This window comes from Typha latifolia, chromosome 5 (genome assembly GCF_019914945.1).
Source record: "Typha latifolia isolate L0001 chromosome 5, TyphaL0001v2, whole genome shotgun sequence".
Lineage (NCBI taxonomy): Eukaryota > Viridiplantae > Streptophyta > Magnoliopsida > Poales > Typhaceae > Typha > Typha latifolia.
The window spans coordinates 9,954,816-9,972,938 of NC_133090.1; the positions used below are offsets into that span (position 1 = coordinate 9,954,816).

An 18,123-nucleotide genomic window follows, 5' to 3' on the forward strand; every position below is an offset into this window, starting at 1 on the left:
ATTGGCAGAATAATATACAAACATTAGCAATATTTCCAATAGGTGATACACCTTTTTTGAGCAAGATTAAATAGTCACCAAAATATTATGTTAATTACACAAAATGTATATCATGTACTTGATAATTTCTATCTTTACAAAATATTAAAAAAATATTAAAGTGTCACTATGTCAATCCTCAAACACGCCTAGTTTGGCTGCAACTTATTTTGTTATGTCTATTTCCATGACAAATTGAACATTTATTTTTATTTTTTCTTATTGCTATCAGCCTGAGCCTCGCACGTGATAGCTGCCTCTGTTTTTGTTTACGTCGAAACTTCACCTTTACTATAGGAGCAGAATTGGATTATTAGGAGTATCACATCTAGGCCAAATTCTTTTGATGTGGTAACCGATACTTAATTATAATAAGTTCTTTTAAATAAATTTACAATGAACTATTTATCACAATAATTATATTTTAAAAGTGACCTGAATGTATTAGACGTGCATTCTCTCTTTTTTAGATTGACTATATGAATCTTTTCAATATTTATAACTTAAAATTTAAATATTTTAATAGCTTTATTACATATTGTCTTTCCCTTTCTCTTACATTCATGATTATTTTCTCCACCTATTATCATAATATTTATTTTTGTTGCAACATATAGCACTTAAAAAAATATACTGCTACTTTTTTTTCTAGTTTTCTCGACCATATATTATGTATGCTTTTCTACGCATCTCTTATGTAATATATGTATTTCATTACAAAAAGATGTATATCTCATATATAAAATAACATATTTAGTTTCAAGACCCCAAACTTTCTATTATTAAAAATAAGAGTGTTTTTCTATAAATTAATAGCCTCATATAGACACAACATAGTACGTATTATATATAATATACATCGATGACATTTAGAATCTATGTACTTATATTGCATGTGATCTCTAGATTGTCTTCGAGAATACTTTAATCACAATGAATAAGACGAGGAAGATGTATAGTGAACAAGATAAGAGAAATGTTGAATGAATAAACTATCTAGAATTGCCGAATGAAACTATTTTAGATGATAAAGAGTAATTGAATTGTTACTGGTGAAAATAGAAGATGAAGAAAAATGACAAAAGAATGAGAGGAGAAAGATAAAAGAAGGAAGAAGACAAAAAATGGAATGGAGTAGGTATCTGAGAAATCACGAGGATACAAAAGTCTTTTTTTAGTATGTTAGGCCTAAATTAGTAAATAAGGTAATGAGATAATTTTGTGGGTATTAGTTATGTTATTTTAGGATGCTGTAATTTTTTTTAATTTGTTAGAGCTAAATTAGTAAAAAAAGACCTAAAATTGTATTTCAATAATGAGGAGCTTATTTCTACCAATTAAAAAACTCAGATTTTTACTACAAATCTTGTAAATCAAACCCAAAACTCCATAAATATATAGAAGAAAGAGAGTTTGGAGAGAGGCAGATGCAAAGGTCTTGCAGTAGCCATGCAAGTAGTAGTAGAAGACATTGAGATAAGTTAGAATTAAATGTTCAGGTCAGAGAGAAAAAAATTCAACTAGTACTACCCTCTATGACATCTGAATATTTTTATTCATTTCATCAGAAAGAGGAGTAGTTCATGAGTACACGGTATACTTCAATTTGCATATGGAGGTACAGGACTTCTAAAAGCTTTACTAATATCATATAAGATACACTAATTTCAAAATTCCCCACAACTGTTGGCTTTTACAGGCCTCTATTGCCCTCTTCAAGTATTTCCAATTCAGCTTGCTTTGAGGAATTGTAATCACTTGCTGCTATACCCCAAATATCTTTGGGGGTCAAATCAACAACAAAGAAAGTAACTGATTCATGGCATATTTAATCGCCTCAGCAAATCCAAAACTATCATTGCTGCAGTTTCAGATATCTCCTAATCAACTGCTTCTCATGCTCTATCAATCTTAAGGCCGTTAATGGAGTGGGTTAGCCCGTTGCTGTCCCCAATCTTGTGGAACTCGGACTCTATGGTCTTAACAATCATCCTGTCCTCTGGGTCTGGTTCAGGCACATCGACATGGAAGGATCCTTGTTTCAGGGGTACAATGAAATCTTGGCTTGATGCTTGCTGCTTGATGTAGTTGTATAGTTGTTGGTGGAAAGGGTGGTCAAAGGAGAAGCAATCAGCAGCTCCATTAGATGAATGCCGAGACGAACCCGAACCCTCTTTTTTGCAGAAATGGGGAAGGGATGAATAGTCCATAATCTATATATGGCAACCAACATATCTATTATGATGCAAGATATAGAAGACAGTAAGGATGAAACATAAAGAGGATAACTAATTAAAAAGTCACCATCCTTGAGGAGGTACAGCATGTCATGGTCAGACAAAATAAGTAAAATTATATGAAAGATCTTTATGGTTTGACTTCACATCTCCACACAAGAGAACTAAATATTACACCAGGCTACACCAGATGATTAGCATTATGGTGAAGCTTAAACAATATTCACATCCTAAGTTCCTAACATGACAAGGCAACCATATACGAACTATGGGCAGCTGAGATAAGTGGAAACCTAAAGTAAAGCACTTCAAGACTTACATCAGTACTAGATTGCTTGCGCATGCCACATGCAACATCTTACTGGTAACTATTAGATGCAATAAAAAGTTTCCAAGTATGGTTTTCAGTTTTCTGTTCCAACATTCAGATTGTTTCTGTTGATTTGAAATTGTGCACCTTATTTGCAGTTTTGCTATGTGGACTGAACAAAAAGATATAAAATCAAGGTAAATTTAGGGTGTTTTACTTGCAGCACAGTGAGTACCTGAGCAATAAGTATATAGCTTCCAACAAATTGATGCCACTTTGCCGAATATGACAATATCAATATATAGTAGGGACCTCCCTGGGCACAACTAACTTGATTGCGCCCAGTGCTAAATTTAAATATTTAATTAATAACTCACTTAATCTAGAAAACAACATTTACTGCAAAAAAGATCGAAATTTCTTGAGAGACATTTTAACCTTTAATAAATTAAGCAGTTAACAGATGGTAAGACTGGACAGAAAATTGCCTATAATTTAAGAATAGAAGTAAACAAATGTCTGGAAACAGGATGTCAATGAGAAACTTAAGACTATGTATGTCTTGATTGTCCCAGACCAGATGGAGCCTCACGTATGCAAACAGAATATTACTATTAAACTTGATCTTAAAGCATATATTTTCCTAAACAGGTGAAGAATGTACATCATTAGTATGACTGGCTGAAAAAGTAACCAACAAAAAGGTTTTCTCCATGGAACATTAAATTTTTTCTCATTTATAATAGTTGAAAAAGAATAAAGGTTATCTTTGTTGGTGCAAATACGTTCATTGGCTTCCTAAATACAGAATTCCATTCATTTGTTATTATTTTCTTTCCGATATCATATCCACAATAATGTCAGTGTGCCTAGTTTCAATCTTTTTATAATTCATTTAAAGCACAGAGAAAAGACGGTTGTAGCTAGGGGTGACAAATATTGACTCAACCCGATAACCCAATACAATAACCTAGCTCTTAATCGGGTTTGATATTAGTCTAATCGGGTTCGGGTCGTAAACAGTTCAACCCGCCTAACCCGATTAATAATCGAGTCGTCTTCGGATTTATACCAGTAACCCATTTCAACCCGTTTAAGTAACGGGTTAGGTCGAGTCAACCCACCAACCCACAACCCACTAATATATATAAACAAAATTTCTAACCTACCTTACCCTATCTCACACTGTCACCATCTCACCCAGCCGCCTCCACCAAATCGCAATCAACCCTTGTCCTTTCCCCTCCATTGTCTACCTCTCACTCCACAACCGACAGCCCCTCCCCAACACTACCTCACTCTCCTCTTCGGCGACATACCCGCTCTCCTCTCCTCCCTCTCACTCCCCTCTTCCCTCCTCTTCGCTATCTTTCACAATCCTCTTCGGCAGTTCATAAAAAAAAAAAAATCCTCCTCTCCGGCGACATCCCCGCCCTCCCCTCCTCCCTCTGCTACTTTTCACTCTCCTCCGACCTCCTCTCTAGCCGCACGAACTGGATCCTTCCTTGCCTCGTCTTCCTTAGCAGATCTGGAGATCTAGAGGACTAGAGGAGCAACCTCCTCTCCGGCATCATCCCAGCCCTCCCTGCCTCTCAGTCTCCATCTCTGTCTCCGACCGCCTCGTCTTCCTCAGCAGATCCCAAGCTCGCCAATACGGGAGCTAGAGTTGGGACTCCATCGCCGTGGAGGTCCGCTCCTGGAGCCTTGCCGCCGCTTCGCCAATGCCTCCATCACCGGATGCCGAGCTAATTGAATTTTTTTTTACTAAATATTGCCATAATATTGTAAATTTGTTGGATTTGGATTTGTGTAATTGTGTGATTTTTTTGTTAGTTTGGTTAGTAATCTTGTAAACCGGTGAGGTGTTAATGGGTGATTTGTGTTGTGCTAATGGGTGATTAATCATGCGTGTGAAGAGGTTAATCTTGTCATGTGTGAAGTGTAAACAGATTAATCGTGTCGTGTGTTGTGTAAATGGGTTAAATGTCTTGTATAAAAAATATAATTTGTTTATTAAATGGGTCGTGTCGTGTTACCCATTTAATAAACGGGTCATGTTTGCATTTAGAAAATTTGGCATGTTTAATAAACAAGTCGTATTCGTATTTATACTATCTTAACCCGATCGGAACCCGACTAACCCGATCCAATTGCCACCCTTAATTGTAATAGGTCATCTAGACAACTAGTGGAAAAATTAGTAGCCTACGGAAATTAAAAAACCAACCACAAAAAAGTTAGCATTTCTTAATTGGATGTGCTTGATTGACAAGTAAAAGAAGCATCACTTTTTCACTATACGTGCAGTTTTAGGCATAGACACCTAGAATATCGTGGTTCTGTTTGACACTGATGCCCTTAGTACATTTGATGCAGGAAAGAGTTCATCTTTCTGTAGAATCTTTTAGGTCAACTCTCAGCTCTACACATATAGGTCATTGTGTAGTATATAGCTAAAAAACACCCACCCTGCTCTTAAAAGATAAAAGGAGTTATATAACATTATAGCCAATTCCTGGAGCAATTCGTATTTGATCCTTCTACTTGGGGACAGCTTATGGTAAGAGTGTGGTTATTCTATATAATACATTCTGTTCAGTTAAACTAATGCTGGAACATTCAAAAGAAGAAATACTAAATTACACTTTCACCCCATACACTATAATCTGATATCTCATTGCACTTTTGAAGGGTAAAAGTACAATTTGCCCTTTATACTGTTGAAAGCATAACTTGCAGAGATGGTGTTTTACATATTTCAGGGGATAGATTGTACTCTTTTGTATTTCAGGGGTATATATATGATATTTGGCTCATAGTTCAGGGGGATGAAGAGCCATGAAGAAATTGCCTTTTATTTACTTGGGAGTAACTAAAAAGGGTAGCGCATGACTAAAAACCACTGCTTAATGGGAACACAATGGGTAATAAAGGTAGTTGAGAGTTTGAAGATTCAATCCAAGGAAAGCAATCACCTTATTTATATGTCTCTCTTCTTTTGAATTTATTTCTGTTCTTTAATATTCATATGCTTCGATTTTTTCCATGCAGCACGGGTTTTTGTATTTTCCCTCTTTTTAGTATGTGGAAGGGAAATTTTGGGTACTTTTTATCCTTTGAATGCTTGGAGGAGATCTCACCTTGCTTATCCTTATCCATGTTTTCTTCTATTTAAAGTTTAGATATCATTAAGCCAAATTCAAATCCACAATGTCCTCAATATCAGAAAAACTCAGAAAGTTACCTTCAACAACTCATCTCTACCACAGCCTTGCAAGACTTGCACTTTCCTTCTTGTCCTTTCTTGCAAAAGAGGCTTCACAACCTGGCCAACCAATTGGAGAACACTATCAGTCCAAGGAAAAAAAAAGATCTACAGCTAGAGAGTATGAATTACCTTTATTATGACAAAAGAAGCCATGCAAAGTGAAACTAGAATACGTTGTTACCTTCCAACACGCAGAAAATATGTATGGGGCATTAACAATGTAATATATGTCTGTCTTCTCTGGATAATTCAGGTCATCAACTGTAGATATTGCAGTCAGTAACTGCAAAAGATAGGCATAGAAAATAAAAGTTATGATTTCTGCACTAGCAACATGGTTTTACATAGAGCAAAACTATAGATTAGCTGATTACGAACTTTAATCCTGAACCAACAAAAGAATGAAGCATGTTTGAACTGAAAGTAAATGAACCACAAGTAATGGGAAATAAGGAGAAAAAAGAGCACCAGCTGAATCATGACTCGTAGGTAGTTAGAAAGCTACAAATAGCATGTGTGTCATTCATTGACATGTCATATAAGTCAGAAAGGCCTAACAAAGACATACTTGATTTAAAAAGTAACTAATCTGGACTATTTGCAGAAAAAAGCCTTTGAGTTTTAGTAATTACAAGATTTGGCTGTTGAAACTAAATATTTCATTTTTTATAGTAAATACATTTTTTTTTATAATGAAATGCGCACAATTTACATAAGATATGCACACATGGGCCTATTTTTGCTATTTAAAAATTATAAGGTTTTTTTATGTGAATGACCCAACTAATCCAGCACAGATAGGAAACCAGCATGAAAATTTCCACTAGTTTTGATTTTTTTTCATTATTGAATTATTGTCAATAATGATGTGTTCAATCAGATTATGTTTTAAACATCATGTTTCAACTTCAGTATTGCTATATTTTTAACAATATAGGTCTTTTGCAATATTATCTAGAGATAGAAGACGATAATGTAACATTTAATAGTTATAACAATAAGCCACTAGTTCTGTTTTTACTACTTTGCAAATCCATATTTGGTGTATATGGATCCTTCTATTCCATTCAGCTCTACTTAATGCAATGCTTTTTGTTACCATTAAATGCTATCATTTCCCTTTTTCCTACTTTGCAGAACAGTTTCAACCATCGCCTCTTTCTCAAGGCAACTATTTTAGTAAAATGCTCCTCTCTTTAATGTATGATGTTGTCGATGAATTATCATGCTGGCCAGCATGGGGCATTGTAGGGACCCCTCTTGACATCTCCTAGAAGCAGTCCACCATTGTGGATCAATATTGAGGCATGAAATGCAATGCTATAAGATCTGTTGATAGGCATGCCACATTTATGGCAAGCTTCGATGCAGTCACCTCTGGCTCTGAACATCTCCATAGTTCAAAACATCTTACCATTAAGAAGGTTTGAACATCCCAAATAGAGATTGCATACCATGCCATGAAGGAGAAGTCATTCCCTTCAAGTAAAAGGTACCACAGGAGGAAAACGAAGACTAAAAGTACTTTCTGATAACCATATGCCCCAGGTAGACTAGGGGTATTCTCAGGATCAAGTTGAATGGAGGGAAAGGATCCCTGCAGTTTATCAGGACACAGGCTTCTCGTACTTTTATTGTTGTTCCATCAATAGCTATAAGCACAATAAAGTGATAGAGAATGACATAGTTATTCACTTCTACTAACTGGGGGACTGACAGGACTGTCATTTATGTCAAAGCAATTTTCAACTTTAGGATTGTAATATAAAAAAACATGTAAATTAAAAATGGACAATTTGCACTTTTGATCCCAACAACAGGAACTTATCTGAAGTACCATTGGCTTCCTACAAAAAACTGGAAAACAGAAAATAAATTGCTTTACCATTATCAACAACATACCTTTATTTGGCTCATTGCAGAAAGCTTTAGACCAGACATGTCCAAGACTTTCAGGCAGGTGCCTATATATCGCCCATATTTCTTTGTCGCAGCAGGCTAGAAAAGGACATGCAAGTTTATAAGAAAGAAGGTGCAGAAGCTTAAATCACCCTAATGTGTTGATTGTTACTTACCAGAATTACACGATCACGGTACTCATTAATCTGAATGTGTGATTGAATATAGTAGTGGACCTAAGCAAGTAAAATGAAGTTAGTAAAGCAGGAAGATATAGGGCATCATAACAGCTGTTTATTAAAATTGTCAACTTCTTTTCAGCTGGAAAATAGGATTGCTATATGCAAATTAGTTATCACGAAATAAATTAAAGCTTAAGTTGTTAAAGAATGATGATTTTTATCTTTAAATTCTAACTCTATGATTGAGAAACAGAAGGATTTTAACTTATGGTTCTTGATACAATATACAAGTGTACACGCAGCATGCGTATGCTTCACTTACATTTTTTAGATTCCAATCAAATAAGATAAGTTTTCAACAATATAAAATTATGCCAACTATGCTCTATAATCACAGCATTAAAGTTCAAAGACCTAAATAAAAATCATTTTTTTCTAGAAAAATGGAAAATAACTGAGGAAACACTTCTTTTGGAGTTCGATATATTCATGTAAGATATGGATTCTTATAATCATGGTGGATCTCACTTTCGGCCGATCCTGATACGGATCAGCCGAAATGGATTGGGATTGGCCACTTAACCTTTTCAAGTCTACTGATTAGTTTCAGTCTAGTATTAGCTAGTTTTGGCCATCCCAGCTAGATCGGGATCGGTCATATTGGTCAAAGTTGGCCAAAATAGTTCTTTTTAAAGGATTTAGGTCAGATCTTGTTAGAATACAAACTATGAAAACTATTATTCTCTAGCAGTTTAAGCTTTTAGATTAACTAATGAGTTAGCATAGTATCAAGAGCCAGGTCTTAGGTTCAAATCCTATTAGGCATATATGTTATCTAAAATATAAAATCTCCACCCATTTAATTCAAGTCCATTTCTTGGACCCATTAAAATGTCTTAAACTCAAAATGAGGGGATTGCCAAACTGTAAAATATAAAATTATCATTTTCTAATAGCTTAAGTTTTTATTTTAGCTAGTGAGTTATTAGATCTGAAATCGATTGACCTAGAGGGATATCAGTAATTGATGTCCCCAATTATATTTTTTTCAAATTTTCATCTTTTACTCACACACATGCTCCTCTAATCCCTCGTGCTACATCAAGCTCATCTGGCAAACTTCACCGACTACTTTGCACTCTAGTGAACTCGGGTGAGTTATTTCTCTTTTGTTTTTTTCATTTCTCGAATCTTTCTCTTTTTCTCTCACTCTTTTAACTCCCCCCTTTCTTACTGTTGCAGAACAACAATAAGAGAGAGAGAGTGTGTGTGCGTTTGTGTGATACTTCATTTCTCTCGTAAATTCATACTCTTTCCGTATTTCCTATTACATGTTAAGTAATTAGCTCCATGAATTCCCATTATGCTGATAAATTTATCTGTTAAAGTAAATTGAGGTCCAAAATAAGAAATTTCCTTTTTCTTGTAGAAACCATCTTTATTTACCTTAGTTGTTGCAATCTTTTCAAAAAGAATTAAAACAAGACAAGTATCCATAAGCTATGAAGAAGCGAAAGAGATAATCATATTGATTCTACCATTGAAAAGAGCATTCACCAAACAATTGACTTAGAATATATCAATCATTTAGATGAAAAATTTTGTTCACACAAACAGTTCTTGGAAACAAGGTATGCCCAAAATGCTACAAGAACACACAGCTCAAACTTAAAAAATTGAGGGCATCAACTAGTTACTCAATATAGTGACATACTGCCTAAGAGGCACTATTTTACATGTTACTAGAAGAGAAAATAATATCGAATAGTCGAATGGATGGAAGCTGTAGAACTAGTGCACTCCTGCTCAATACAAACTACTCAAAAGCTGAAAAAAACATTCCAAATCATTTGCTTGCACTTAAATGATAAATTTCTATATTTCACCAAATATCTTATAGCTGGTAAATAATCTGAATATTCAAAGAATGTAAAACCATAGTGGCACTTACTGATGCTTTGTCATATGTACTGAGTCCAACACCAATTGCAAAAACAGGAATTCCCTGTTGGAGACAAAAAGAACATAACAAAGTCATAAAAGCAACTTTTCTTGACTTTGTTCTTTTTTCTACTAAGCATTGTCTTATTTCAGACACACTGCTGCCGAGCTCTTAGCATGAATCAGAATGACTCTGTAGCCAAATAGGCCCATATTGGACACGCTAATACAGATCAGCAAAAGTTGCCATGACATTGGATAGGCAGGATTTGATACCCTCAATATACTGATATCAAGTCAGGTAACTACTATAGGCACAGATCCCACAGTTGATACAGTTATTGTTCCTAATAATATATATCAACATAAATTCAGACAAGAACGCTTACTAAATTATAGATTGCCTCTCAAATAGAAAAGGAACTCAATGCAGAAACAATGAAACATATAGTGAATTTGAAGGGCATATCATAAGATAGAGAAACATAACATCTTTGAAAAAATCCAGAAATTTTCTTTGTAGTGAAGAATCTGAAGATAATATGCAAGCATTGAAGGAGAAAGAAACAAACTAATATCAGGAGAACTAGTTATTCTATAATCAACAACAAAGGGGGGGTAGTAGGATCTATTAATTAAATAATAAACTATATGCGAAAACTGAGGCTCCATCTAAAATCTGCTAAAATTTCTGAAGTTGAGAAGAGAAGGGTTATATGGTCCCCACTAGCTATATGTGTTCTGCCAGTGTCAACAATAGAGCATTCTAGTAGTAAGTCTAGGTCATAATACTTCATCTGTGGCTACAAAATGGAGGAGGCTCCATCTACAATCCGCTAAAATTTCTGAAGTCAAGAGGGGGAGGGTTATATGGTCCACACTGGCTATATGTGGCTCTGTCGGTGTCAGCAATAGCATTATTTAGTAGTAAGTCTTGGTCATAATACTTTGTCTGAGGCTACAAAAGGGAAGAATCTAAGAAGGTCACAGGCTGAAGTTACACAACTGTGAAACAATATCCTCATTGTTATATGATTCTTTTCCAAAGAAGAATAAAATTACCTTACTAAACATCCCTAACATTCCGAATATTAGAGACACGCACAGAAACAGGCATTTACCAAGTCAATCTAATTTTGATATTTAAAACCATATCTAGGAAATACTCACTTTTTGGATTTATCGATCCGTGGAATCTTGTATATAGCACACTGAACTGAACTTTTTCAAAGTTCGACCTGATCTTATTAAAAGGGTGTATAAATTAAAAAGTATGAACTGTAAGAAAGATACTTTAGAGGTTAATGCTGAAAAACCTTCATATAGTCTGCTTTGTTTGCTTAACTCAACAAAATATTATGAGCCGTTTCACATTAAATCTTTCAACCATATCTAGTTTATTTGGACATTATGTGCCATTTGTTTGAAAATGATATCCACTGCTAGTGCGATTTAGGTATAATATATTTCGAGCTTTGAGTTTTAATTAATTTAATAGCTTTACAATGCGAAGAACTGTAATGCAGAGGAAGATGAAAATATGCTCATACCAACCATATGAACTACCAGCAACTCAAGTGAATAACATCTAACTTAACAGAAATTATCCAACCAACTGATACAGTGGTGCTCAAGAAAGATTTGGGTTAGCATAGTCAAACTACCCACAATACTCAAACTATAACTTATAACAAGAAATTTTTTAGGAAGTTTTAAGGAGGAAAAACAAATTCCCCGCTAATTACAAGATTCCTACTAAAATAAGCTAGACTCACTTGGAAGTGGTAAATGTGAAGCCCAGTAACAACCAGACGCAAAGCAGTGCCCTGTTGGGCACCTCGGACTGCTGGTCCCCTTCGTGTAGACAGACTTGAATGACCCAATTGAAATGACCTAAGTTTCCTGTCCTATTTCTCTAAAATCCAATAGTTTAAAAAAGATGAGATGTATCTTAGTTAAATAAGTCTTCATGTTTCCTGTCCTTATGATCAAAGTTTGTTAGCACATTCTATAGGCAGATGCTTTATTGACATGTAATCATAAAGGTATAAAGAGAATGATTATCTTAATATTTATTGATTTCATTTTCCTATCTTTCTACAGAAAAGGAATACTTCACGAAAATGGAGAAATATGTGTTTTTCACCCAACTATTCTCTTTAGGACCACCTTATGCACCAATAATGAGAATGGTAATTCCCTGAAATAATGGATACATTTGTTAAAATTGGCGAAAATATGCTATAATACCAAACAGCAAGAAGTACCATCGTAGTCATAATGATTAGCATAGACACTGTATGTGCATGAAAAATTCTGACACAAGTTACTTATGAATGGAAAAAATTGCAGGCTATTCAACCAGTAAATAGTTTATACATATTAATATAGTATCTAAAAAATAGAAAAATTTAAGTATTAAATATTTAGTTCTACCTCCTTTGAGTATCCTGATAATCCAATAAGTTGTGTGTCACGTACTGCTCTATATAAATCTTCTGGTATTATAGGTTTCTGCATTGACAACAGGATCACATTAAAAAAAAGATACTCAAGGTCATCATATTGTTATTTATTAAGCCAATTAAGATTAACTAGCCTTAAAAGTGACACGCAGGTTGGGGTGATTTAAGATCCTGTATATCATAGCTCTAGATAGCATGAAATGATGAAAGTTAAATAAATTCTCTCTTTATCATACAATTTGGCTATTTCTATTTCTTCACTTGATGCAGAAACTTTATTCATTAATAATAATGTTTAAAGAATTTTCATTAGCAATAAATACTAATGAAAATGGATAGGGCCAGTCCAGTCATATTGGACATTTAGACCTGCTAAATAAGAACAGTAAAATGATAATTGCAAAGCAGGAAAGATAATAAACCTTCCCTCCTAAAATTTAAAAAAAAAAATAGCATTATATCTTTTATGAAAAACAGAATTCCGAAGTGTCAAAGTGCTCTATTAGTCCATTAAAAAAATCAAGGATAACATATATCATGTAGTGGAAAAGAATACTCACTGCCAATATATTTTCAATTTCATTTTGTATCCTCCAATTCAAACAGTCCACCAGCTGCGGCAAAAATGAGAATAATGTTATTAGTAAAAGTTAACATCAAGTCATAACAGTATCGATTATATAGGTTATTCTATTATGAATGAAGGATCCTATTATAACTAGCAAATATGTAGGATCACCATTTTATGAGCTTTAGCGACATTCCATTCTCTACCCTTAAGGAAGCGGACCAATGTTTCTGTTGGATAACCCTGGTGCATATTCTGCAAATGAAAGGGTAGCAATAAGGAACTGTGTTTTTCAATTCTACAGTCACAAAGATTAAAGTTTCAACTGCATGAGAAAAGGACTGCTAGTGCAACCATAGAAATTTTTAAAAGACAAAATAGAACAAGGTGTGCCGATCATAATACTGGCACATGTAAAGACTGCTAGTGCAAGGAAAAGGCTTATATATTCAGTATCATGACATAAATAAAATCATCGCAAATCCTTAACTTAATAACAAGTGAAATCAGTAAAAGATCTTTAAATATTCCTTTGTCCCTTTCTTTTGTGGTCATTCAAGAAACACAGATGGGATATTCATTAGAAAAGCCTGAATAAGTGACTCATTATCTCATTGTCTTAATAATCAAATGTTACATGCTAGTAAGATTCTTTAACTTTATTTGGGATCATCCTTGTAATAATCTGAGATGTCTGTCACCATATTAGAGAAGTCCAGTAAGAATGTGAATCCATTAGAGCTGTAAAAGAAGAAGTTTCCCGCTCCCCATTTCAACAAGCTGACAAGCTTGAACTGATTTTTGTAATCTCAAACAGGGCTTCAACTTTCTTTGAAGGATGAGCAGTTCCAAGTTGCAATGGGAAAATTTTAAAATGAGAGCTTGAGCTTGATAGCCTAGTAAGGTAGTAAATAGACAAGCTACAATAGAGCAGTAAAGTCAAGTTTGAGTTCTTCAAGAATAACTGCACTCATCTACATCATCAGAAGACATTCGATTCAAAAATATGCATTACAACTGATCCTTCTTGTACTTGTGCTTTACACTCGTCTCCATAATGTTTGCTAGTTTATAGACACAACAAACAATAGAAATTTTCTTGAATCTTGACATTTTGTAAACAAACAAAGTGCAAAAGTAAATATGTTCTGCAACCATGTCCACAATTGTTGGAACACTAACAAGATCTGGAATGACCACTGTCTCTGATGAATCTGGCATGCTGCAGAACTACTCTAAGAGATAAATCCAAGATCAACAAGAAGTTGGAAAAGGCTAAACTTTCTCCATTCTGTTATAGAAAGCTATAGATGGAACTTTACATTTTGATCTGACATGTTTATGTGAAAAATTAAAACCTAAAAGTAAATGGATGCATGTTGTTACAAATGTTAATTAAACCTAAAAAGCATGACCAATATGGGCAGAAACAGATATCACAAGTCATATATTGCACCTATTCATGTATCCTTGGAAAGTAAAGATAAAAAATAATCCACCTCTCTTTGTAGCCATGTCAACTTAGATTGGACTCTATTGACATAAATTAAGGCAAATACACATTTTATTAAAGTTAAAGTAGTAGACAGCAAAGAGAGAGAATTGCTAGACCATCTTTGAAGCTCCTCTACATTTCCATATAAAGGAAGAGCCATTAACTCTAAGACATAGAATAGAGAACCAACTATGAGAATTCATAAAAAATAATAAATAATAAATAAATAAAAAACATTAAGGTGGAGAAGAACTGAACTGGACTCCTAACTGGCAGGAATAGCAAACTGTGGAAGCAATGGAATTCACAAAATTCTTTTCCATCCCATCATCAATAAATAGGGTACCTTTACGACCACAGTCATAAACTACATCGGTACAAATGCAATCTAAAAGCTCTTTATCTTAGTGAGATAAGAAATCTTCAATTCCAACTCTAATACAAGAATCAAGGAGCATTCATCGGTGAAATCTCATAGAAATCACAGTTCCTACCCACGTAACCATGAAATTTAGAAAAGTCCCAAGGGATACTACAAGGCATTGCACTCTGTCATGATAATATCTAGATGAGCAGCTGAAAAAACATCCACAAAAAAAAAGAATAAATAGCTCAATTTCCATCAAAGCACATGATAACCACGTAGATCACTTCTTCATAACTCAATTTTGCCCAATACTAACATCATCATATCACAATACTGAAAAATCCGTAAAGCAACCAATTGAACTGTAAGATCCGATCACATTCTCCACAAGTACTACAAGACTAAAATGACATCAAAATTCAAATCTTAACCCAAAAACAGGTAGACAATGCTCAATTCTATCAAAACCCACGAGATCTACGAAGTTAACAAAGATTCAAACCTGAAACGTGCTCTTCAGCCCGTCATCCTCTGCATCAATCAAATCAAACAACAAAGGGAGAATCCCAACAACATCAAAAACCAAAATGCCAAAATGTAAAAATGTTCAGCGAAATTAGCGTCGGGTCTGGATCGGAGACCTTGGTCCATCATTATGGATAGCTGCTTGATCGCGTCCTGGGAGGCGTTCCCCATTCTTTCGAGGCCAGATTAGGAAGCGAAGTTCGAACTGGATCTAGGGTTTGAGCTGAAATTTGAATTGGATATGGCGTTCTCGGGCGGATCAAAGGTGGAAGAAGGAGAGAGAGATGTGGCTTCCGAGATGTCTCCGCTCTTTCTCTCCTCTCCTCTCCTTTTAAGGCGACACTACATGACGGGGGAAATAGTTAACTAATAGTTAGTTGATTGGTTTAAAATAAGAAAAACTAAGCGATTCCCAAATCGCTTTTTTTTTTCTTTTTTTTTTCTTTTTTGAATCCAAATATCCAATATAAACTTTATTTGAGACGAAAATGGTATTGTAATTTTTCTTTTTTTTCTTTTTCTTTTTGCAAACTAATCATTTCTACGTATATTCTATTTAATTCATGTATTTGTTTTATATAAAATATCCTTTTTCTTTCTAACTTTTTCTCACATAGCATACAAGAATATATTTTATCAAAATATTAAATATCCTGACTGTCATTTTTATAAAAAATACCCCCAATAAAAGGAGTTAATTTACAATTATCTAAAATGTAGATGGTTTTTTATCATAATAAAAAGTATTATATTTTAATGGGATTTAGCGTTCATGATTCGTATCAGTGGTATGGACGTGATCAGATGATCACGTTCTTTAAAGTTTACTCCAATACCATTTATGTACTCTTATTTATTATTTTATTTTCTCGACAATAGCATGGCATTATAAACACAGTTTAAGGGATTACATAGAGTTATCTTTGCTGGAGTTATATAAATACTGCATATATGAAACTATCTACAATTTTGAGCAAACACCGCTAGTTAATAGCTATCAAATTTCTCATCAAATTATAATAAAAAATGTGTTTTGATATCCACTCTAATTGAATGGATGTCAAATTACAGCATATTAGCTTAGATAATTATATAAAGGTGAAGATTCATGGTTTATTGAACCTATAGATAATGCAATCAACAAAGAGAAATCATTCGAATGCGTTCGACAACGTAGAATGCCAAAATCTAAGGGCAAGTGTTCCGAAGTTTGTTCCTACATAGTTCAAACTCAGATACTGAAATTAAGCCTAATGTTTGTATTGCATTTGAAATGCACAAATCATCAAAAGAGAAAAAAAAAATATGAGACTTGCGTTCAATAAGCATTGTTAACAAACCAAAACCAGTGTTAATGGAAATATATATATATATTAGATGTCAATAAAGAAATGGTGATAGAAACAGGTAGAGAAGGAAGTCAAAAGGTTGGTAACGGTAGTAATGGAGATAAACAAAAACTAGTGCCAACCCCATGATGATGAAGGCCACAATGTGGTTATATTGATGGCATATGAATTGAGAGTGATATTAAATTCATGAGAGAAGCTAGTGGTGATTGTATCATGGGGAGAGAGAGAGAGAGAGAGAGAGAGAGAGAGCAGCAGCAGCAGCAGCAATATGGGTGTGATTAAAGAAGCAAAATAATTCATGACAAATATTTTTTTGTCATTTCGTAGTTTGAGAAAAGTTTATTTGATGTATCAAGTTAAGGATTCGTCTAAAACTAAGCCTTGGATATTGTGGATGCAATATCTTATCTCAAAAGATAGTAATGGAGCTATCATGGAAGCATAAAAAATTTCAGATCGAGATTCTCCATACACATGTAAGCTGAAGAAGGTGTGGGAGAAGAGAAAATTGACATGAGAAGTACTTGCATGCAATGCATGCATGTCCTCATAGCACGTAGAAAGTGTTCCATGTAAGGAATTTTGTATTTAATATCCTATCTTTTCATGTATTTATAAGTTACATCATGTATTTTCAATATTTATAAATCCTAAGTTGGCTTAACAGTAACACTGTTTGAATAGATGACATTGAAAGAGAGAAAAGAAAAAGTTGGAATAGGTTAAACTATTTGTATAATAAAATATCTAAAGTGCTCTTCTTCTTCTTCATCTTCTTCTTTAAGGCTTGATAATACTCCTCTTTTGGCCAAAATTTTGAACGTAGAAGTAGAATGAAATCAAAGGCATTCTCGACTGTGTCTTCTCCTCCACCCTTTTCTCCTCTATCTTCTCTTTTATTCCATTGATTATTAGAAAGCTACGTCCCGTTTAAAATTTTTAAGAACTATATTTTAGTTCTTCAAACTTAAATTAATTGAATAAAACTCATGTATTAATTCTCTATTGGGTTCCATTTGTTTGGCATTTTATTGATTAATTATTATTATTATTTAAGTTTTAAAGGAGATAGGTTTCTCGATGTTAAGGTGAGTTTAGGTTAGAGTATTCTGGCAGTATTCTTAATATAATTAATTTAACCTAATAGTTTGGTTCAATTCGGGTATTGAATCTAACATCTAGAAATGTTTGGCAAAATGTAGGATCCGGTTTTCAAATATTATAAAGGCAAGGTGTACACCACAAATATATGAAAATATAGGGTGTAAATTTTCCAAGAATAAAAGATAAAAACTATTATTAGATCTCCAGTCTCGTGTTACATATATAAACCTTAAACAATCATTAGGTGTTTTATTGACACTACAGTAAGACAAGTAGTGTGATAACTTTATTGTTCCTCCCTCACCCTCCCCTACCTATGATAGAAAAATATATATAACTTAAAATTATGCATGCTAATTAATGAGAGTTAT

The 18,123-nt window shown here is 34.0% G+C and overlaps 1 protein-coding gene across 2 annotated transcripts; it reads right to left on the minus strand.

The window, feature by feature from the left end:
* Positions 1–1,575: 1,575 nt before the first annotated feature.
* On the minus strand, positions 1,576–15,660 carry LOC140789311 (phosphatidylinositol/phosphatidylcholine transfer protein SFH9-like). Of its 2 annotated transcripts, XM_073138968.1 has the most exons (11): positions 15,413–15,660; positions 15,274–15,302; positions 13,081–13,164; positions 12,902–12,955; positions 12,313–12,390; positions 9,887–9,940; positions 7,930–7,989; positions 7,757–7,852; positions 6,036–6,137; positions 5,831–5,911; positions 1,576–2,252 (listed from the first exon to the last, which is right to left on the minus strand). In XM_073138968.1, the coding sequence occupies exons 1-11, from the start codon at positions 15,465–15,467 to the stop codon at positions 1,935–1,937; spliced, it is 1,011 nt and encodes a 336-aa protein (XP_072995069.1). In that variant the 5' UTR covers positions 15,468–15,660; the 3' UTR covers positions 1,576–1,934. The 2 variants fall into 2 exon arrangements, with proteins under 2 accessions (XP_072995069.1, XP_072995070.1); XM_073138969.1 differs by lacking the exon at positions 15,274–15,302 and having other exon boundaries at positions 15,413–15,551.
* Positions 15,661–18,123: the final 2,463 nt, after the last annotated feature.